Raw genomic sequence first — 23,932 nt, 5'->3', positions numbered from 1 at the left:
TTTTTGCCCATAAAAGATTGAAATTTAGTTCTACCATTTTTTTTGTATGAGGTGGAAGACATATCGGCAAAGCCTCGCATTTATTTAGGTTAATCCTATAACCCGATATTTCTGAAAACTTCCCCAGGATACCGTACAGGTTAGGCAAGGAGATCAAAGGTCTGGTCAAAGTCAACAAGACATCATCAGCGAATAAAGTCAATTTATATTCTTTACCTGCTATCTCCACACCCCTCACGTCTGTCGAGTGCCTAATGAACGCTGCGAGTGGTTCAATGCTAATGGCAAATAAAAGCGGTGATAGTGGGCACCCTTGGCGAGTCCCGTTTAAAATATCTATGGACCTAGAAATGTACCCAGCCGCTCCCACTACTGCCGTTGGTCTTGAATATATGGTTGTAAGTGCTCTTATGAAGGCTCCTTTAAAACTCATTTTATCTAACACTTTGAATATAAAATTCCAATCTACCCTATCAAACGCTTTTTCCGCGTCGAGTGATAAAAGAAGGGACGGCGTCTTAGTCTGAGATAAAAAGTCTACCAGGGTCACAATTCTCCTGACATTATCCGGGGCCTCTCTTTCCTTAATAAATCCCACTTGATCTTTATGTATCAGTGAGGGTAGAAACATTTTAAGTCTATTTGCCATAATCTTTGTGAAAATTTTAAGGTCTGTATTAATTAGGGAAATTGGCCTATAGTTTTGACAATATTTTGGGGTTTTCCCTGCTTTGGGTATTACCACTATTTTGGCTTGTAACATCTCTTTGGGTATTTCCCCTCCCACAAGTATCCCGTTACAGAAGGTTAGAAGGTGGGGTAATAATGAGGATGCCATTCCTCAGCTCCTCCAGGCTCCGCCTCCTTATTGTCCTTTTTAAAGGGACAGTCTACCATAGAATTGTTATTGTTTTAAAAGATACCAGTTTTGCATAACCAACAGTTATATTAATATACTTTTTAACCTCTGTGATTACCTTGTATCTAGGAACCTTCTTCCAGCCCCCTGATCATATGACTGTGACTGTTTATTATCTATTGTCTTAAATTTAGCATTGCATTGTGATATATCTTAAATAACTTTCTGTGCCTGAACACAGTGTTACCTATATGGCCCATGTGTACTTTCTGTCTCTTTGTGCTGAAAAGAGATTTAAAAAGCATGTGATAAGAGGCAGCCCTCAAAGGCTTAGAAATTAGCATATGAGCCCACCTATCTTTAGTTTAAAGTAAGAATACCAAGAGAAAAAAAACTAATTTGATAAGTTAATTGGAAAGTTGAATAAAATTAAAAGTCCTATCAAAATAATGAAAGTTTAATTCATACTAGACTGTCCCTTTTTTAAGTAATAAAATGATACTTTTCCATTGTTCTCTTTATGTATTGAGCTTTAGTTTTCCAGACAAATATAAGATAAGGAAGCAAGTATGTGTACACAAAGTGATAACATATATATTACCTGGAGCTCAACCCATTGTAATAGGCTGTGGTTTAAAAGCACAAAACCAGCTACTTCATATACACAACTAAACTTGAAAATACAATTGCTCATACATTTTTATATATTGCAGCTGGTTTAACAAGTCATTGAAAATTCATTAATATAAAAACAATTTTACAGTGTACTGTCCCTTTAAGCATGTTCTCAGCCCCCACATTAAGGCATGTCCTACAGCCAGTTAAAGGGATATGAAACCCCAAAATTTTCATTCATGATTCAGATTCAGCATGCAATTTCTAAACAACTTTCTAATTTAATTCAATTAATTTTTCTCCGCGCTCTTGGTATCTTTTGTTGAAATGCAGGGACACAAGCTCAGGAGCTCACCCATTTCTGGGGCACAATATGGCAACATTGTTGCAGGGATGTTATCCATTTGCAAGTGCACTAGATTGCAACACTATTGCTTGCAATCTATCTCTTCAACACAGAATATCATGGGAACAATGCAAGTTTGATAATAGAAGTGAAACTTTTTAAAATTGTATGCAAAAGAAAAGTTTTGTGTTTCATATCCCTTTAAATAATTTGCCACTCTGGATACTGTTTTTTCATTGTGTCTAATCACTAGTCATTTTCTAGCATTTACACATAATTTCTAAAAGTAGATATTTTATGGCTGTAATTGGTAAAATGTTTGTATTCAACTTTTTGGAACTGATAATGATATTTTTTCTGTCTTCTGTCTGCAGCTCTTTGCTCTGATTGTTTTTGCCTGTATTGTGAGTGAATATCCAAGTGACAGAGAAGGCAAGTTGTTTTGTATCTTTGGTCGCAACAATGATGCCTGCCATTATGGGGTAGGCATTGGAGTTCTGGCCTTCATTGGGTCCCTGGTGTTTCTGGGCCTGGATATCTACTTCCCAACATTGAGCAATGCCAACTACCGCAAATACTTGGTGCTAGGAGACCTGGGATTCTCTGGTGAGTTTCTGGATTTGAGAGTTTTCTTCTCAATAAATATACAGGTTCAGTCTGAAAGCTTTCTGGATAGCTTAAAGGGTCACTAAACCCAAATATCTTCTTTCATGATTCAAGTAGAGAATACAATTTTAAACAACATTCCAATTTACTTCTATTATCTAATTTGATTCATTCTTTAGATATCCTTTTTTTGAAGAAATAGCAATGCACATGGGGGAGCCAATCACACAAGACATCTATGTGCAGCAACCAATCAGCAGCTACTGAGCCTATCTAGATATGCTTTTCAGCAAAGTATGTCAAGAGAATTAAGCAAATGAGATAATAAAAGTAAATTACAAAGTTGTTTAAAATGGCATAATCTTTTTAAATCACAAAAGAAAAAAAAATTGGGTTTCATGTCCCTTTTAACAACTAGTATTCTGCAATTGTTTCAATGGCCATATATAGAGGAGCCATTTGAATTTGTTACAGGAGTAAACAAGGATTACCGCAGTAATTGTGTTAGTGACAATTGCATTCTTTTGCAGTGTCTTAACCCCCCCCTTCCATTTTGTTGAGGATAATTAGGAACAGCTTTGTAGCAGGGATAGGCTTGTGAAGGCTGCAGTGTATACTACATATTCTCAGAACTGGAAAAACCTTCATCTTTCAGAGTTAAAGGGTCATGAAACCCACATTTTTACTTTTATGATTTAGAAAGAGCATGTACTTTTAAACTACTTTCTAATTTACTTATATTTTCCAATTAGCTTCATTCTCTTGATATCCGTTGCTGAAAAGCATATCTAGATAGGCTCAGTAGCTGCTGATTGGTGGCTGCACACAGATACCTCGTGTTATTGGCTCAGCCATGTGCATTGCTATTTCTTCAACAAAGGATGTCTAAAGAATAAAGCAAATTAGATAGTAGAAGTAAATTGGAATATTGTTTAAAATTGTATTCTCTGTCTGTATCATGAAAGAAACATTTTGGGTTTAGTGTCCTTTTAACAACTTCGCGACCGAGGACGTGTCAGGCACGTCCTATAAAAAAAAATTACCCTTAAGGACCAAGGCCGTGCCTGACACATCCTCTGGGGCTTCAAGCGCTGGAAGCAATGGTGATAGCTTCCAGACGCTTTCAGGGTATTGCAGTTATGCCTCGATATTGGGGCATCACTGCAATACCCTTTTTTAACCTACTCTGGGGCCCCCTCTGCATTGGCCATAGATGGTGCTGATCGTTGGTGGGTGGGAGCAGCAGCAGGGAGGCGGCCCATCGATGCTTAGTTCCTGTTCCACCGATGTGTGCGCTATGAGTCGGGACTGCGGCAGGGGGGCGATGACGTGGGAGTGTGCGCCACATTTACATCAATATATTGTGAAAATATGGGAAGGAGGGAGGGGGGAAATAATAAATGTTGGGCAAGGGATCAGGGAGGGAGAGGGTGGGTAGGGCACTGAAGTGGGGGGCAGCTACACTACAGAAAATATTTTATTTTGCATAAAAAAACATTTTTTTTTTTTTGACAGCTGCCAGTACCCAAGATGGCGGCAAATGGGTAGATGGGGAGGGTTAGAGAGCTGTATGAGGGGGGGGGGGAATCAGGGAGATTGGGGGCTAAGGGGGGATCCAACACTGCAGAATCAATAAATATATATATATATATATATATATATATATATATATATATATATATATATATATATATATATACTTTTTATTTTAGTACTGGCAGACTTTCTGTTAGTACTTAAGATGGCGGTGAGGTTTGAGGGGGACCAGGGAGGGATCAGGGGGTGGGATGCTGATCTCTTCACTAAAGTTAAAATGAACCCTACAAACTACCTAATTAACCCCTAAACTGCTGGGCATAATACAAGTGTGGTGCGCAGCAGCATTTAGCAGCCTTCTAATTACCAAAAAGTAATGCCAAAGCCCTATATGTCTATTTCTAAACAAAGGAGATCCCAGAGAAGCATTTACAACCATTTGTGCCATAATTGCACAAGCTGTTAGTTAATAATTTCAGTGAGAAACCTAAACGCCTAGATTACGAGTTTGGCGTTAACAGGGGTGCGGTGCTAACGGGCAGTTTATGCTCACCGCTCACTTAAAGACAGCTCTGGTATTATGGGTTTTTACAAACCCGGCGTTAGCCGCAAAAAAGTGAGCGAAGAGCAAAATTTTGCTCCACATCTCACCTCAATACCAGCGCTGCTTACGTTAGCGGTGAGCTGGTAAAACGTGCTCGTGCATGTTTTCCCCATAGGAATCAATGGGGGAGAGCCGGCTGAAAAAAAAACTTACATCTGCAAAAAAGCAGCGTTTAGCTCCTAACGCAGCCCCATTGATTCCTATGGGGAAAATACATTTATGTCTACACCTAACATCCTAACATGCACCCCTAATATTACACTTATTAACCCCTAATCTGCCGCCCCAACATCACCGCCACCTGCATTATATTATTAACCTTTAATCTGCCGCTCCGGACACCGCTGCCACCTACATTATACTTATGAACCCCTAATCTGCTGCCCCCAACATCACCGAACTCTACAGTATATTTATTAACCCCTAATCTGCCGCCCACAATGTCGCCACCACTATAATAAAGTTATTAACCCCTAAACCTAACCCCCCCCAACTTAAATATAATTTAAATACATCTAAATAAACTTACTACAATTAACTAAATTATTCCTATTTAAAACTAAATACTTACCTATAAAATAAACCCTAAGATAGCTACAATATAACTAATAGTTACATTGTATCTAGCTTAGGGTTTATTTTTATTTTACAGGCAACTTTGTATTTATTTTAACTAGGTAGAATAGTTATTAAATAGTTTTTAACTATTTAATAACTACCTAGCTAAAATAAAGACAAATTTACCTGTAAAATAAAACCTAACCTAAGTTACAATTACACCTAACACTACACAATAATTAAATAAATTAAATAAAATTATCTAAAGTACGAAAAAACTCAAACACTAAATTACAAAAAATAATAAAATAATTACAAGATTTTTAAACTAATTACCTACTCTAATCCCCCTAACAAAATTAAAAAAGCCCCCCAAAATAAAAAAAAGCCCTACCCTACACTAAATTACCTATAGCCCTTAATAGGGCCTTTTGTGGGACATTGCCCCAAAGTAATCGGCTCTTTTACCTGTAAATTTTTTTTTACAAATACCCCCCAACATTAAAACCCACCACCCACACAACCCACCCAATCCCCCCTTAAAAAAACCTAACACTAACCTCCTGAAGATCACCCTCCCGTGAGACGTCTTCACCCAACTGGGCAGAAGTGGTCCTCCAGACGGGCAGAAGTCTTCATCCAGACGGTATCTTCATCCATCCGGCGCAGAGCGGGTCCATCTTCAAGACATCCGACGCGGAGCATCCTCTTCTGACGAATTCTTCTTACTAAATGACGGTTCCTTTAAGTGATGTCATCCAAGATGGCGTCCCCTCATTTCCGATTGGCTGATAGAATTCTATCAGCCAATCGGAATTAAGGTAGAAAAAAATCCTATTGGCTGATGCAATCAGCCAATAGGATTGAGCTCGCATTCTATTGGCTGATTGGAACAGCCAGCTCAATCCTATTGGCTGATTGGATCAGCCAATAGGATTGAACTTATTTTTTTCTACCTTAATTCCGATTGGCTGATGGAATTCTATCAGCCAATCAGAATTGAAGGGACGCCATCTTGGATGACGTCACTTAAAGGAACCGTCATTTAGTAAGAAGACTCCGGATGAAGAGGATGCTCCGCGTCGGATGTCTTGAAGATGGACCCGCTCCGTGCCGGATGGATGAAGATGCCTTCTAGATGAAGACTTCTGCCCGTGGAGGACCACTTCTGCTCGGTTGGGTGAAGACGTCTCACGGTAGGGTGATCTTCAGGGGGTTAGTGTTAGGTCTTTTTAAGGGGGGATTGGGTGGGTTTTATAGTAGGGTTGGTTGTGTGGGTGGTGGGTTTTAATGTTGGGGGGGGGGGATTTGTAATTTTTTTTACAGGTAAAACAGCCGATTACTTTGCGGCAATGCCCCGCAAAAGACCCTTTTAAGGGCTATTGGTAATTTAGGGTAGGGCTTCTTGTAATTATTTTATTTTCTGTAATTTAGTGTTTTTTTTTCCTCATACTTCAGATAATTTTATTTAATTGTAATTAATTGTATTTAATTTATTTAATTATAGTGTAGTGTTAGGTGTAATTGTAACTTAGGTTTATTTTACAGGTAACTTTGTATTTATTTTAACTAGGTAGTTATTAAATAGTTAATAACTATTTAATAACTTTTGTACCCAGTTAAAATAAATACAAAGTTGCCTGTAAAATAAAAATAAACCCTAAGCTAGATACAATGTAACTATTAGTTATATTGTAGCCATCTTAGGGTTTATTTTATAGGTAAGTATTTAGTTTTAAATAGGAATAATTTAGTTAATTGTAGTAATTTTATTTAGATGTATTTAAATTCTATTTAAGTTAGGGGGGTGTTAGGGTTAGACGTAGGCTTAGGGGTTAATAACTTTATTATAGTGGTGGCGACGTTGGGGACAGCAGATTAGGGGTTAATAAATGTAGGTAGGTGGCGGCGCTGTTAGAGCCGGCAGATTGGGGGTTAATAATATTTAACTAATGTTTGCGGTGCGGCGGTTTAGGGGTTAATATATTTATTATAGTTGCGGCGATGTCTGGTTTGGCAGATTAGGGGTTAAAATATTTATTTTAGTGTTTGCGATGTGGGGGGGCCTCGGTTTAGGGGTTAATAGGTAGTTTCTTTCATGTAATTAGCAAGAGTCCATGAGCTAGTGACGTATGGGATATACATTCCTACCAGGAGGGGCAAAGTTTCCCAAACCTCAAAATGCCTATAAATACACCCCTCACCACACCCACAAATCAGTTTTACAAACTTTGCCTCCTGTGGAGGTGGTGAAGTAAGTTTGTGCTAGAGATTCTACGTTGATATGCGCTCCGCAGCAGGTTGGAGCCCGGTTTTCCTCTCAGCGCGCAGTGAATGTCAGAGGGATGTGAAGAGAGTATTGCCTATTTGAATTCAATGATCTCCTTCTACGGGGTCTATTTCATAGGTTCTCTGTTATCGGTCGTAGAGATTCATCTCTTACCTCCCTTTTCAGATCGATGATATACTCTTATATACCATTACCTCTACTGATTCTCGTTTCAGTACTGGTTTGGCTTTCTACTACATGTAGATGAGTGTCGTGGGGTAAGTAAGTCTTATTTTTGTGGCACTCTAAGCTATGGTTGGGCACTTTTTATATAAAGTTCTAAATAATTGTGTTTAAACATTTATTTGCCTTGATTCAGGATGTTCAACATTCCTTATTTCAGACAGTCAGTTTCATTATATGGGATAATGCATTTGAATAATCAATTTTTTTCTTACCTTAAAATTTGACTTTTTTTCCTGTGGGCTGTTAGGCTCGCGGGGGCTGAAAATGCTTAATTTTATTGCGTCATTTTTGGCGCGGACTTTTTTGGCGCAAAAAATTATTTGTTATTTCCGACGTCGTTCTTGTCACCGGAAGATGCGTCATTTTAGGCGCCAAATAATGTGGGCGTCTTTTTTGGCGCTAAAAAATATGGGCGTCATTATTGTCTCCACATTATTTAAGTCTTATTGTTTATTTGCTTCTGGTTGCTAGAAGCTTGTTCACTGGCATTTTTTCCCATTCCTGAAACTGTCATTTAAGCAATTTGATCAATTTTGCTTTATATGTTGTTTTTTCTATTACATATTGCAAGATGTCTCAGTTGGACCCTGAATCAGAAGATACTTCTGGAAAATCGCTGACTGATGTTGGATCTACCAAAGTTAAGTGTATTTGCTGTAAACTTGTGGTATCTGTTCCTCCAGCTGTTGTTTGTAATGAATGTCATGACAAACTTGTTAATGCAGATATTTCCTTTAGTAATGTTACATTACCTGTTGTTGTTCCATCAACATCTAATACTCAGAGTGTTCCTGTTAGCATAAGAGGTTTTGTTTCTAAATCCATTAAGAAGGCTATGTCTGTTATTCCTCCTTCTAGTAAACGGAAAAGGTCTTTTTAAAACTTCTAATTTTTCAGATGAATTTTTAAATGAACATCATCATTCTGATTCCGATAATGTTTCCTCTGGTTCAGAGGATTCAGTTTCAGAGGTTGATGCTGATAAATCTTCATATTTATTAAAAAATGGAATTTATTCGTTCTTTACTTAAAGAAGTCTTAATTGCATTAGAGATAGAGGAATCTAGTCCTCTTGATACTAAATCTAAACGTTTAAATAAGGTTTTTAAATCTCCTGTAGTTATTCCAGAAGTTTTTCCTGTCCCTGATGCTATTTCTGAAGTAATTTCCAGGGAATGGAATAATTTGGGTAATTCATTCACTCCTTCTAAACGTTTTAAGCAATTATATCCTGTGCCAGCTGACAGATTAGAGTTTTGGGACAAAATCCCTAAGGTTGATGGGGCTATCTCTACTCTTGCTAAACGTACTGCTATTCCTACGGCAGATAGTACTTCCTTTAAGGATCCTTTAGATAGGAAAATTGAAAAGCTTACTTATGTTCAGGTAATCTTCTTAGACCTGCTATATCTTTAGCGGATGTTGCTGCAGCTTCAACTTTTTGGTTGGAAGCTTTAGCGCAACAAGTATCAGATCATAATTCTCATAGCATTGTTAATCTTCTTCAACATGCTAATAATTTTATTTGTGATGCCATCTTTGATATCATCAGGGTTGATGTCAGGTATATGTCTCTAGCTATTTTAGCTAGAAGAGCTTTGTGGCTTAAAACTTGGAATGCTGATATGTCTTCTAAGTCAACTTTACTTTCCCTTTCTTTCCAGGGTAAGAAATTATTTGGTTCACAGTTGGATTCTATTATTTCAACTGTTACTGGAGGGAAAGGAACTTTTTTACCACAGGATAAAAAATCTAAAGGTAAATTTAGGTCTACTAATTGTTTTCGTTCCTTTCATCACAATAAGGAACAAAAGCCTGATCCTTCCCCTACAGGAGCAGTATCAGTTTGGAAACCATCTCCAGTCTGGAATAAATCCAAGCCTTTTAGAAAGCCAAAGCCAGCTCCCAAGTCAACATGAAGGTGCGGCCCTCATTCCAGCTCAGCTGGTAGGGGGCAGATTACGATTTTTCAAAGAAATTTGGATCAATTCGATTCACAATCTTTGGATTCAGAACATTGTTTCACAAGGGTACAGAATAGGCTTCAAGATAAGGCCTCCTGCAAGAAGATTTTTTCTTTCCCGTGTCCCAGTAAATCCAGTGAAGGCTCAAGCATTTCTGAAATGTGTTTCAGATCTAGAGTTGGCTGGAGTAATTATGCCAGTTCCAGTTCTGGAACAGGGGCTGGGGTTTTACTCAAATCTTTTCATTGTACCAAAGAAGGAGAATTCCTTCAGACCAGTTCTGGATTTAAAAATATTGAATCATTATGTAAGGATACCAACATTCAAGATGGTAACTATAAGGACTATTCTGCCTTTTGTTCAGCAAGGGCATTATATGTCCACAATAGATTTACAGGATACATATCTGCATATTCCGATTCATCCAGATCACTATCAGTTTCTGAGATTCTCTTTCCTAGACAAGCATTACCAGTTTGTGGCTCTGCCGTTTGGCCTAGCAACAGCTCCAAGGATTTTTTACAAAGGTTCTCGGTGCCCTTCTCTCTGTAATCAGAGAACAGGGTATTGTGGTATTTCCTTATTTGGACGATATCTTGGTACTTGCTCAGTCTTCACATTTAGCAGAATCTCATACGAATCGACTTGTATTGTTTCTTCGAGAACATGGTTGGAGGATCAATTTACCAAAAAGTTAATTGATTCCTCAGACAAGGGTAACCTTTTTAGGTTTCCAGATAGATTGTGTCCATGACTCTGTCTCTGACAGACAAGAGACGTCTAAAATTGGTTTCAGCTTGTCGAAACCTTCAGTCTCAATCATTCCCTTCGGTAGCCTTATGCATGGAAATTCTAGGTCTTATGACTGCTGCATCGGACGCGATCCCCTTTGCTCGTTTTCACATGCGACCTCTTCAGCTCTGTATGCTGAACCAGTGGTGCAGGGATTATACAAAGATATCTCAATATCTTTAAAACCGATTGTACGACAATCTCTGACGTAGTGGACAGACCACCATCGTTTAGTTCAGGGGGCTTCTTTTGTTCTTCCGACCTGGACTGTGATTTCAACAGATGCAAGTCTGACAGGTTGGGGAGCCGTTTGGGGGTCTCTGACAGCACAAGGGGTTTGGGAATCTCAGGAGGTGAGATTACCAATCAACATTTTGGAACTCCGTGCAATTTTCAGAGCTCTTCAGTCATGGCCTCTTCTAAAGAGAGTGTCGTTCATTTGTTTTCAGACGTGGCATATGTCAATCATCAAGGAGGGACTCACAGTCCTCTGGCTATGAAAGAAGTATCTCGAATACTGGTATGGGCGGAATCCAGCTCCTGTCTAATTTCTGCGGTTCATATCCCAGGTATAGACAATTGGGAAGCGGATTATCTCAGTCGCCAAACGTTACATCCGGGCGAATGGTCTCTTCACCCAGAGGTATTTCTTCAGATTGTTCAAATGTGGGGACTTCCAGAAATAGATCTGATGGCTTCTCATCTAAACAAGAAGCTTCCCAGGTATCTGTCCAGATCCAGGGATCCTCAAGCGGAGGCAGTGGATGCATTGTCACTTCCTTGGAAGTATCATCCTGCCTATATCTTTCCGCCTCTAGTTCTTCTTCCAAGAGTGATTTCCAAGATTCTAAAGGAGTGCTCGTTTGTTCTGCTGGTGGCTCCAGCATGGCCTCACAGGTTTTTGTATGCAGATCTTGTCCGGATGGCCACTTGCCAACCGTGGACTCTTCCGTTAAGACCAGACCTTCTATCGCAAGGTCCTTTTTTCCATCAGGATCTCAAATCCTTAAATTTGAAGGTATGGAGATTGAACGCTTGATTCTCAGTCATAGAGGTTTCTCTGACTCTGTGATTAATACTATGTTACAGGCTCGTAAATCTGTATCTTGGAAGATATATTATCGAGTCTGGAAGATTTACATTTCTTGGTGTTTTTCTCATCATTTTTCTTGGCATTCTTTTAGAATTCCTAGAATTTTACAGTTTCTTCAGGATGGTTTGGATAAAGGTTTGTCTGCAAGTTCCTTGAAAGGACAAATCTCTGCTCTTTCTGTTCTTTTTCATAGAAAGATTGCTAGTCTTCCTGATATTCATTGTTTTGTACAAGCTTTGGTTCGTATAAAACCTGTCATTAATTCAATCTCTCCTCCGTGGAGTTTGAATTTGGTTCTGGGGGCTCTTCAAGCTCCTCCGTTTGAACCTATGCATTCGCTGGACATTAAATTACTTTCTTGGAAAGTTTTGTTTCTTTTGGCCATCTCTTCTGCTAGAAGAGTTTCTGAATTATCTGCTCTTTCTTGTGAGTCTCCTTTTCTGATTTTTCATCAGGATAAGGCGGTGTTGCGAACTTCTTTTAAATTTTTACCTAAGGTTGTGAATTCTAACAACATTAGTAGAGAAATTGTGGTTCTTTCATTGTGTCCTAATCCTAAGAATTCTAAGGAAAAGTCGTTGCATTCTTTGGATGTAGTTAGAGCTTTGAAATATTATGTTGAAGCTACTAAGGATTTCCGAAAGACTTCTAGTCTATTTGTTGTCTTTTCCGGTTCTATGAAAGGTCAGAAGGCTTCTGCCATTTCTTTGGCATCTTGGTTAAAATCTTTGATTCATCATGCTTATGTCGAGTCGGGTAAAACTCTGCCTCAAAGGATTACAGCTCATTCTACTAGGTCAGTTTCTACTTCCTGGGCGTTTAGGAATGAAGCTTTGGTTGATCAGATTTGCAAAGCAGCCACTTGGTCTTCTTTGCATACTTTTACTAAATTCTACCATTTTGATGTGTTTTCTTCTTCTGAAGCAGTTTTTGGTAGAAAAGTACTTCAGGCAGCTGTTTCAGTTTGATTCTTCTGCTTATAATTTCAGTTTTTTTCATTATAAGATTTAAACTTTGTTTTGGGTGTGGATTTTTTTCAGCGGAATTGGCTGTCTTTATTTTATCCCTCCCTCTCTAGTGACTCTTGCGTGGAAGATCCACATCTTGGGTAATCATTATCCCATACGTCACTAGCTCATGGACTCTTGCTAATTACATGAAAGAAAACATAATTTATGTAAGAACTTACCTGATAAATTCATTTCTTTCATATTAGCAAGAGTCCATGAGGCACACCCCTTTTTTGTGGTGGTTATGATTTTTTTGTATAAAGGACAATTATTCCAATTCCTTATTTTTTATGCTTCGCACTTTTTTCTTATCACCCCACTTCTTGGCTATACGTTAAACTGATTTTTGGGTGTGGTGAGGGGTGTATTTATAGGCATTTTGAGGTTTGGGAAACTTTGCCCCTCCTGGTAGGAATGTATATGCCATACGTCACTAGCTCATGGACTCTTGCTAATATGAAAGAAATGAATTTATCAGGTAAGTTCTTAGATAAATTATGTTTTATGGGTGTTAGTGTACGTTTTAGCACTTTAGTTAGGAGTTTTATGCTACGGCGTTGTAGTGTAAAACTCTTAACTACTGACTTTTAAATACGGTACCAAGCTTGACAGGAGAGGGTGTACTGCTCACTTTTTGGCAGACTCGTAATACAGGCGCAATGCAAGTCCCATTGAAAATATAGGATACACAATTGACGTAAGTGGATTTGCAGTATTTCCGACTCTGGCCAAAAAAGTGAGCGGTGAGCCTGTCATTTCAAGACTCGTAATACCAGCGGGCGTTAAAAAGCAGCATTGGGACCGGCCAACACTGCTTTTTAAGCCTAACGCCAAACTCGTAATCTAGCCGAAAGTTTGTAAAACAGTTAGTGAAAAAACATAATTTATGTAAGAACTTACCTGATAAATTCATTTCTTTCATATTGGCAAGAGTCCATGAGCTAGTGACATATGGGATATACAATCCTACCAGGAGGGGCAACGTTTCCCAAACCTCAAAATGCCTATAAATACACCCCTCACCACACCCACAATTCAGTTTAACGAATAGCCAAGCAGTGGGGTGATAAAGAAAGGAGTAGAAAGCATCAACAAAGGAAATTTGGAAATAATTGTGCTTTATACAAAAAAATCATAACCACCATAAAAAGGGTGGGCCTCATGGACTCTTGCCAATATGAAAGAAATGAATTTATCAGGTAAGTTCTTACATAAATTATGTTTTCTTTCATGTAATTGGCAAGAGTCCATTGGCTAGTGACATATGGGATATCAATACCCAAGATGTGGAGTCTTCCACTCAAGAGTCACTAGAGAGGGAGGGACAAAAACAGCCATATTCCGCTGAGAAAATAATCCACAACCCAAAAATAAGTTTATTTCCACTTTTGAAAGAAAAAAACTTAAATCAAAAAGCAGAAGAATCAAACTGAAACAGCTGCCTGAAGAACTTTTCTACCAAAAACTGCTTCCGAAGAAGCAAATACATCAAAATGGTAGAATTTAGTAAATGTATGCAAAGAGGACCAAGTGGCTGCTTTGCTAATCTGATCGACTGAAGCTTAAAAGCCCATGAAGTAGAGACTGATTGATCTAGTAGAATGAGCTGTAATTCTCTGAGGCTGGGTTTGACCCGACTCCAAATAAGCTTGATGAATCAAAAGTTTCAACCAAGAAGCCAAGGAAACAGCAGAAGCTTTCTGACCTTTCCTAGGACCAGAAAATAAAACAAATAGACTAGAAGTCTTCCTGAAAATTTTAGTAGCTTCCACATAATATTTCAAAGCTCTTACCGCATCCAAAGAATGTAAGGATCTCTCCAAAGAATTCTTAGGATTAGGACATAAAGAAGGGACAACAATTTCTCTACTAATGTTGTTAGAATTCACAACCTTAGGTAAAAATTGAAAAGAAGTCTGCAAAACTGCCTTATCCTGATGAAAAATCAGAAAAGGAGACTCACAAGAAAGAGCAGATAGCTCAGAAACTCTTCTAGCAGAAGAGATAGCCAAAAGGAACAACACTTTCCAAGAAAGTAGTTTAATGTCCAAAGAATGCATAGGTTCAAATGGAGGAGCCTGTAAAGCCCTCAGAACCAAATTAAGACTCCAAGGAGGAGAAATTGACTTAATGACAGGCTTAATACAAACTAAAGCCTGTACAAAACAGTGTATATCAGGAAGTATAGCAATTTTTCTGTGAAATAAAACAGAAAGAGCGGAGATTTGTCCTTTCAAGGAACTTGCAGACAAACCCTTATCCAGACCATCCTGAAGAAACTGCAAAATTCTAGGAATTCTAAAAGAATGCCAGGAGAATTTATGAGAAGAACACCATGAAATGTAAGCCTTCCAAACTCTCTAATAAATCTTCCTAGAGACAGATTTACGAGCTTGTAACATAGTATTAATCACTGAATCAGAGAAACCTCTATGACTTAGAACTAAGCGTTCAATTTCCATACCTTCAAATTTAATGATTTGAGATCCTGATGGAAAAACGGACCTTGAGATAGTAGGTCCGGCCGTAACGGAAGTGGCCAAGGCGGGCAACTGGACATCCGAACCATATCCGCATACCAAAACCTGTGTGGCCACGCTGGAGCCACCAGCAACACAAAAGACTGTTCCATGATGATTTTGGAAATCACTCTTGGAAGAAGAACTAGAGGCAGGAAGATGTAAGCAGGTTGATAACACCAAGGAAGTGTCAGCGCATCCACTGCTTCCGCCTGAACATCCCTGGACCTGGACAGGTATCTGGGAAGTTTCTTGTTTAGATAAGAGACCATGAGATCTATCTCTGGAAGCCCCCACATCTGAACAATCTGAGAAAACACATCTGGATGGAGAGACCACTCCCCTGGATGTAAAGTCTGGCGGCTGAGATAATCCGCCTCCCAATTGTCTACACCTGGGATATGCGCCGCAGAGATTAGACAGGAGCTGGATTCCGCCCAAGCAAGTATCCGAGATACTACTTTCATAGCTTGGGGACTGTCAGAGACCCCAAACGGCTCCCCAACCTGAAAGACTCGCATCTGTTGTGATCACAGTCCAGGTTGGGCGAACAAAAGAAGCCCCTTGAACCAAACGATGGTGATCTATCCACCATGCCAGAGAGTGTCGTACATTGGGATTCACGGATATTATTTGTGATATCTTTGTATAATCCCTGCACCATTGATTCAGCATACAAAGCTGTAGAGGTCTCATGTGAAAACGAGCAAAGGGGATTGCGTCCGATGCTGCAGTCATGAGACCTAAAACTTTCATGCACATAGCCACTGAAGGGAATGACTAAGACTGAAGGTGCTGGCAGGCTGCAACCAATTTTAAACGTCTCTTGTCTGTTAGAGACAGAGTCATGGACACTGAATCTATCTGGAAACCTAAAAAGGTGACCCTTGTCTGAGGAATCAAGAAACTTTTTGGTAAATTGATCCTCCAACCATGTTTCCGAAGAAACAACACTAGTTGATTCGTGTGAGATTCTGCAGTATGTAAAGACTGAGCTAGTACCAAGATATCGTCCAAATAAGGAAACACCGCAATACCCTGTTCTCTGATTACAGATAGTAGGGCACCCAGATCCTTTGAAAAGATTCTTGGAGCTGTTGCTAGGCCAAATGGAAGAGCAACAAATTGGTAATGCTTGTCTAGAAAAGAGAATCTCAGAAACTGATAGTGTTCTGGATGAATCGGAATATGAAGGTATGCATCCTGCAAGTCTATTGTGGACATATAATGTCCTTGCTGAACAAAAGGCAGAATAGTCCTTATAGTCACCATCTTGAACGTTAGTACTCTTACATAACGATTCAAAATTTTTAGATCCAGAAATGGTCTGAACAAATTTTCTTTCTTTGGTACAATGAATAGGTTTGAATAAAACCCCAAACCTTGTTCCTGAAGAGGAACTGGCATGATTACCCCTGAAGACTCCAGGTCTGAAACACACTGCAGAAAAGCCTGAGCTTTTACTGGATTTACAGGAATGTGTGAGAGAAAAAAATCTTCTCACAGGAGGTCTTACTTTGAAACCTATTCGATACCCTTGAGAGACAATGCTCTGAATCCAATGATTTTGGACAGATTTTATCCAAAAATCCTTGAAAAACCTTAATCTGCCCCTACCAGCTGAGCTGGAATGAGGGCCGCACCTTCATGCAGACTTAGGGGCAGACTTTGGTTTCCTAAATGGCTTGGATTTATTCCAATTTGAATAAGGCTTCCAACTGGAAGCAGATTCCTTGGGAGGAGGATTGAGTTTTTGTTCCTTATTCTGACGAAAGGAACGAAAACGGTTAGAAGCCTTAGATTTACCCTTGGGTTTTTTATCCTGAGGCAAAAAAACTCCTTTTCCTCCAGTGATAGTTGAAATAATAGAATCCAACTGAGAACCAAATAAATTATTACCTTGGAAAGAAAGAGATAGTAATCTAGATTTAGATGTCATATCAGCATTCCAAGATTTAAGCCACAAAGCTCTTCTAGCTAATACAGCTAAAGACATGGATCTAACATCAATTTTGATAATATCAAAAATGGCATCACAAATAAAATGATTAGCATGTTGCAGTAAGCGAACAATGCTAGATATGTCAGAATCCAATTCATGTTGCGCTAAATTTTCCAACCAGAAAGTTGATGCAGCCGCAACATCACCTAAAGAAATAGCAGGTCTGAGAAGATGACCTGAATATAAATAGGCCTTCCTTAGATAAGATTCAAGCTTCCTATCTAAAGGATCCTTAAAGGAAGTGCTATCTTCCATAGGAATAGTGGTACGTTTAGCAAGAGTAGAAATAGCCCCATCAATTTTGGGGATCTTTTCCCAAAACTCTATAGATTTTGCTGGTAAAGGATACAATCTCTTAAACCTTGAAGAAGGAACAAAGGAAGTACCTGGCTTATTCCATTCTCTAGAAATCATATCAGACATAGCCTCAGGAATCTGAAAAACACCTGGGGAAACCACAGGAGGTTTAAAAAACAGAATTTATGCTTACCTGATAAATTACTTTCTCCAACGGTGTGTCCGGTCCACGGCGTCATCCTTACTTGTGGGATATTCTCTTCCCCAACAGGAAATGGCAAAGAGTCCCAGCAAAGCTGGTCACATGATCCCTCCTAGGCTCCGCCCACCCCAGTCATTCGACCGACGGACAGGAGGAAATATATATAGGAGAAACCATATGATACCGTGGTGACTGTAGTTAGAGAAAATAATTCATCAGACCTGATTAAAAAACCAGGGCGGGCCGTGGACCGGACACACCGTTGGAGAAAGTAATTTATCAGGTAAGCATAAATTCTGTTTTCTCCAACATTGGTGTGTCCGGTCCACGGCGTCATCCTTACTTGTGGGAACCAATACCAAAGCTTTAGGACACGGATGAAGGGAGGGAGCAAATCAGGTCACCTAAATGGAAGGCACCACGGCTTGCAAAACCTTTCTCCCAAAAATAGCCTCCGAAGAAGCAAAAGTATCAAATTTGTAAAATTTGGCAAAAGTGTGCAGGGAAGACCAAGTCGCTGCCTTACATATCTGGTCAACAGAAGCCTCGTTCTTGAAGGCCCATGTGGAAGCCACAGCCCTAGTGGAGTGAGCTGTGATTCTTTCAGGAGGCTGCCGTCCGGCAGTCTCATAAGCCAATCGGATAATGCTTTTAAGCCAAAAGGAAAGAGAGGTAGAAGTCGCTTTTTGACCTCTCCTTTTACCAGAATAAACAACAAACAAGGAAGATGTTTGTCTGAAATCTTTAGTAGCCTCTAAATAGAATTTTAGAGCACGGACTACGTCCAAATTGTGTAACAAACGTTCCTTCTTTGAAACTGGATTCGGACACAAAGAAGGTACAACTATCTCCTGGTTAATATTTTTGTTGGAAACAACTTTCAGAAGAAAACCAGGCTTAGTACGCAAAACCACCTTATCTGCATGGAACACCAGATAGGGCGGAGAACACTGCAGAGCAGATAACTCTGAAACTCTTCTAGCAGAAGAAATTGCAACCAAAAAACAGAATTTATGTTTACCTGATAAATTGCTTTCTCCAACGGTGTGTCCGGTCCACGGCGTCATCCTTACTTGTGGGATATTCTCTTCCCCAACAGGAAATGGCAAAGAGCCCAGCAAAGCTGGTCACATGATCCCTCCTAGGCTCCGCCTACCCCAGTCATTCGACCGACGTTAAGGAGGAATATTTGCATAGGAGAAACCATATGAAACCGTGGTGACTGTAGTTAAAGAAAATAAATTATCAGACCTGATTAAAAAACCAGGGCGGGCCGTGGACCGGACACACCGTTGGAGAAAGCAATTTATCAGGTAAACATAAATTCTGTTTTCTCCAACATAGGTGTGTCCGGTCCACGGCGTCATCCTTACTTGTGGGAACCAATACCAAAGCTTTAGGACACGGATGATGGGAGGGAGCAAATCAGGTCACCTAGATGGAAGGCACCACGGCTTGCAAAACCTTTCTCCCAAAAATAGCCTCAGAAGAAGCAAAAGTATCAAACTTGTAAAATTTGGTAAAAGTGTGCAGTGAAGACCAAGTCGCTGCCCTACATATCTGATCAACAGAAGCCTCGTTCTTGAAGGCCCATGTGGAAGCCACAGCCCTAGTGGAATGAGCTGTGATTCTTTCGGGAGGCTGCCGTCCGGCAGTCTCGTAAGCCAATCTGATGATGCTTTTAATCCAAAAAGAGAGAGAGGTAGAAGTTGCTTTTTGACCTCTCCTTTTACCGGAATAAACAACAAACAAGGAAGATGTTTGTCTAAAATCCTTTGTAGCATCTAAATAGAATTTTAGAGCGCGAACAACATCCAAATTGTGCAACAAACGTTCCTTCTTCGAAACTGGTTTCGGACACAGAGAAGGTACGATAATCTCCTGGTTAATGTTTTTGTTAGAAACAACTTTTGGAAGAAAACCAGGTTTAGTACGTAAAACCACCTTATCTGCATGGAACACCAGATAAGGAGGAGAACACTGCAGAGCAGATAATTCTGAAACTCTTCTAGCAGAAGAAATTGCAACCAAAAACAAAACTTTCCAAGATAATAACTTAATATCAACGGAATGTAAGGGTTCAAACGGAACCCCCTGAAGAACTGAAAGAACTAAGTTGAGACTCCAAGGAGGAGTCAAAGGTTTGTAAACAGGCTTGATTCTAACCAGAGCCTGAACAAAGGCTTGAACATCTGGCACAGCTGCCAGCTTTTTGTGAAGTAACACAGACAAGGCAGAAATCTGTCCCTTCAGGGAACTTGCAGATAATCCTTTTTCCAATCCCTCTTGAAGGAAGGATAGAATCTTAGGAATCTTAACCTTGTCCCAAGGGAATCCTTTAGATTCACACCAACAGATATATTTTTTCCAAATTTTGTGGTAAATCTTTCTAGTTACAGGCTTTCTGGCCTGAACAAGAGTATCGATAACAGAATCTGAGAACCCTCGCTTCGATAAGATCAAGCGTTCAATCTCCAAGCAGTCAGCTGGAGTGAGACCAGATTCGGATGTTCGAACGGACCTTGAACAAGAAGGTCTCGTCTCAAAGGTAGCTTCCATGGTGGAGCCGATGACATATTCACCAGATCTGCATACCAAGTCCTGCGTGGCCACGCAGGAGCTATCAAGATCACCGACGCCCTTTCCTGATTGATCCTGGCTACCAGCCTGGGGATGAGAGGAAACGGCGGGAATACATAAGCTAGTTTGAAGGTCCAAGGTGCTACTAGTGCATCCACTAGAGCCGCCTTGGGATCCCTGGATCTGGACCCGTAGCAAGGAACTTTGAAGTTCTGACGAGAGGCCATCAGATCCATGTCTGGAATGCCCCACAGTTGAGTGACTTGGGCAAAGATTTCCGGATGGAGTTCCCACTCCCCCGGATGCAATGTCTGACGACTCAGAAAATCCGCTTCCCAATTTTCCACTCCTGGGATGTGGATAGCAGACAGGTGGCAGGAGTGAGACTCCGCCCATAGAATGATTTTGGTCACTTCTTCCATCGCCAGGGAACTCCTTGTTCCCCCCTGATGGTTGATGTACGCAACAGTTGTCATGTTGTCTGATTGAAACCGTATGAACTTGGCCCTCGCTAGCTGAGGCCAAGCCTTGAGAGCATTGAATATCGCTCTCAGTTCCAGAATATTTATCGGTAGAAGAGATTCTTCCCGAGACCAAAGACCCTGAGCTTTCAGGGATCCCCAGACCGCGCCCCAGCCCATCAGACTGGCGTCGGTCGTGACAATGACCCACTCTGGTCTGCGGAAGGTCATCCCTTGTGACAGGTTGTCCAGGGACAGCCACCAACGGAGTGAGTCTCTGGTCCTCTGATTTACTTGTATCCTCGGAGACAAGTTTGTATAGTCCCCATTCCACTGACTGAGCATGCACAGTTGTAATGGTCTTAGATGAATGCGCGCAAAAGGAACTATGTCCATTGCCGCTACCATCAAACCTATCACTTCCATGCACTGCGCTATGGAAGGAAGAGGAACGGAATGAAGTATCCGACAAGAGTCTAGAAGTTTTGTTTTTCTGGCCTCTGTCAGAAAAATCCTCATTTCTAAGGAGTCTATTATTGTCCCCAAGAAGGGAACCCTTGTTGACGGAGATAGAGAACTCTTTTCCACGTTCACTTTCCATCCGTGAGATCTGAGAAAGGCCAGGACAATGTCCGTGTGAGCCTTTGCTTGAGGAAGGGACGACGCTTGAATCAGAATGTCGTCCAAGTAAGGTACTACAGCAATGCCCCTTGGTCTTAGCACAGCTAGAAGGGACCCTAGTACCTTTGTGAAAATCCTTGGAGCAGTGGCTAATCCGAAAGGAAGCGCCACGAACTGGTAATGCTTGTCCAGGAATGCGAACCTTAGGAACCGATGATGTTCCTTGTGGATAGGAATATGTAGATACGCATCCTTTAAATCCACCGTGGTCATGAATTGACCTTCCTGGATGGAAGGAAGAATTGTTCGAATGGTTTCCATTTTGAACGATGGAACCTTGAGAAACTTGTTTAAGATCTTGAGATCTAAGATTGGTCTGAACGTTCCCTCTTTTTTGGGAACTATGAACAGATTGGAGTAGAACCCCATCCCTTGTTCTCCTAATGGAACAGGATGAATCACTCCCATTTTTAACAGGTCTTCTACACAACGTAAGAATGCCTGTCTTTTTATGTGGTCTGAAGACAACTGAGACCTGTGGAACCTCCCCCTTGGGGGAAGCCCCTTGAATTCCAGAAGATAACCTTGGGAGACTATTTCTAGCGCCCAAGGATCCAGAACATCTCTTGCCCAAGCCCGAGCGAAGAGAGAGAGTCTGCCCCCCACCAGATCCGGTCCCGGATCGGGGGCCAACATTTCATGCTGTCTTGGTAGCAGTGGCAGGTTTCTTGGCCTGCTTTCCCTTGTTCCAGCCTGGCATTGGTCTCCAAGCTGGCTTGGCTTGAGAAGTATTACCCTCTTGCTTAGAGGACGTAGCACTTTGGGCTGGTCCGTTTCTACGAAAGGGACGAAAATTAGGTTTATTTTTGGCCTTGAAAGGCCGATCCTGAGGAAGGGCATGGCCCTTACCCCCAGTGATATCAGAGATAATCTCTTTCAAGTCAGGGCCAAACAGCGTTTTCCCCTTGAAAGGAATGTTAAGTAGCTTGTTCTTGGAAGACGCATCAGCTGACCAAGATTTCAACCAAAGCGCTCTGCGCGCCACAATAGCAAACCCAGAATTCTTAGCCGCTAACCTAGCCAATTGCAAAGTGGCGTCTAGGGTGAAAGAATTAGCCAATTTGAGAGCATTGATTCTGTCCATAATCTCCTCATAAGGAGGAGAATCACTATCGACCGCCTTTACCAGCTCATCGAACCAGAAACACGCGGCTGTAGTGACAGGGACAATGCATGAAATTGGTTGTAGAAGGTAACCCTGCTGAACAAACATCTTTTTAAGTAAACCTTCTAATTTTTTATCCATAGGATCTTTGAAAGCACAACTATCTTCTATGGGTATAGTGGTGCGTTTGTTTAAAGTGGAAACCGCTCCCTCGACCTTGGGGACTGTCTGCCATAAGTCCTTTCTGGGGTCGACCATAGGAAACAATTTTTTAAATATATACCGGGCCTTTCCCATTCTTTATTTACAATGTCCGCCACCCGCTTGGGTATAGGAAAAGCTTCTGGGAGCCCCGGGACCTCTAGGAACTTGTCCATTTTACATAGTTTCTCTGGGATGACCAACTTGTCACAATCATCCAGAGTGGATAATACCTCCTTAAGTAGAATGCGGAGATGTTCCAACTTAAATTTAAACGTAATCACATCAGGTTCAGCTTGTTGAGAAATGTTCCCTGAATCAGTAATTTCTCCCTCAGACAAAACCTCCCTGGCCCCATCAGACTGGTTTAGGGGCCCTTCAGAACCATTATTATCAGCGTCGTCATGCTCTTCAGTATCTAAAACAGAGCAGTCGCGCTTACGCTGATAAGTGTGCATTTTGGCTAAAATGTTTTTGACAGAATTATCCATTACAGCCGTTAATTGTTGCATAGTAAAGAGTATTGGCGCGCTAGATGTACTAGGGGCCTCCTGAGTGGGCAAGACTCGTGTAGACGAAGGAGGGAATGATGCAGTACCATGCTTACTCCCCTCACTTGAGGAATCATCTTGGGCATCATTGTCATTGTCACATAAATCACATTTATTTAAATGAGAAGGAACTCTGGCTTCCCCACATTCAGAACACAGTCTATCTGGTAGTTCAGACATGTTAAACAGGCATAAACTTGATAACAAAGTACAAAAAACGTTTTAAAATAAAACCGTTACTGTCACTTTAAATTTTAAACTGAACACACTTTATTACTGCAATTGCGAAAAAATATGAAGGAATTGCTCAAAATTCACCAAAATTTCACCACAGTGTCTTAAAGCCTTAAAAGTATTGCACCCCAAATTTGGAAGCTTTAACCCTTAAAATAACGGAACCGGAGCCGTTTTTAACTTTAACCCCTTTACAGTCCCTGGTGTCTGCTTTGCTGAGACCCAACCAAGCCCAAAGGGGAATACGATACCAAATGACGCCTTCAGAAAGTCTTTTCTATGTATCAGAGCTCCTCACACATGCGACTGCATGTCATGCCTCTCAAAAACAAGTGCGCAACACCGGCGCGAAAATGAGGCTCTGCCTATGATTTGTGAAAGCCCCTAAAGAGAAAGGTGTCTAAAAAAGTGCCTGCCGATATAAACTTATCAAAATACCCAGATTAAATGATTCCTCAAGGCTAAATATGTGTTAATAATGAATCGATTTAGCCCAGAAAAAGTCTACAGTCTTAATAAGCCCTTGTGAAGCCCTTATTTACAATCTTAATAAACATGGCTTACCGGATCCCATAGGGAAAATGACAGCTTCCAGCATTAC

The 23,932-nt window shown here is 40.6% G+C and overlaps 1 protein-coding gene across 1 annotated transcript in view; it reads left to right on the top strand.

The window, feature by feature from the left end:
• SYNGR2 (synaptogyrin 2) overlaps nucleotides 1-23,932 on the top strand; it is a 97,754-nt gene that overhangs the window by 45,104 nt on the left and 28,718 nt on the right. The window contains exon 2 of the mRNA XM_053706145.1: nucleotides 2,195-2,426. Coding sequence (XP_053562120.1) covers nucleotides 2,195-2,426 — 232 coding nt within the window. The remainder of the gene's footprint in view (nucleotides 1-2,194; nucleotides 2,427-23,932) is intronic.

The sequence above is a fragment of the Bombina bombina genome, chromosome 1 (assembly GCF_027579735.1).
Source record: "Bombina bombina isolate aBomBom1 chromosome 1, aBomBom1.pri, whole genome shotgun sequence".
Classification (NCBI taxonomy): domain Eukaryota; kingdom Metazoa; phylum Chordata; class Amphibia; order Anura; family Bombinatoridae; genus Bombina; species Bombina bombina.
Note: the sequence above shows the minus strand (reverse complement) of the source record. Positions and strands in the feature narration are given on the sequence as shown.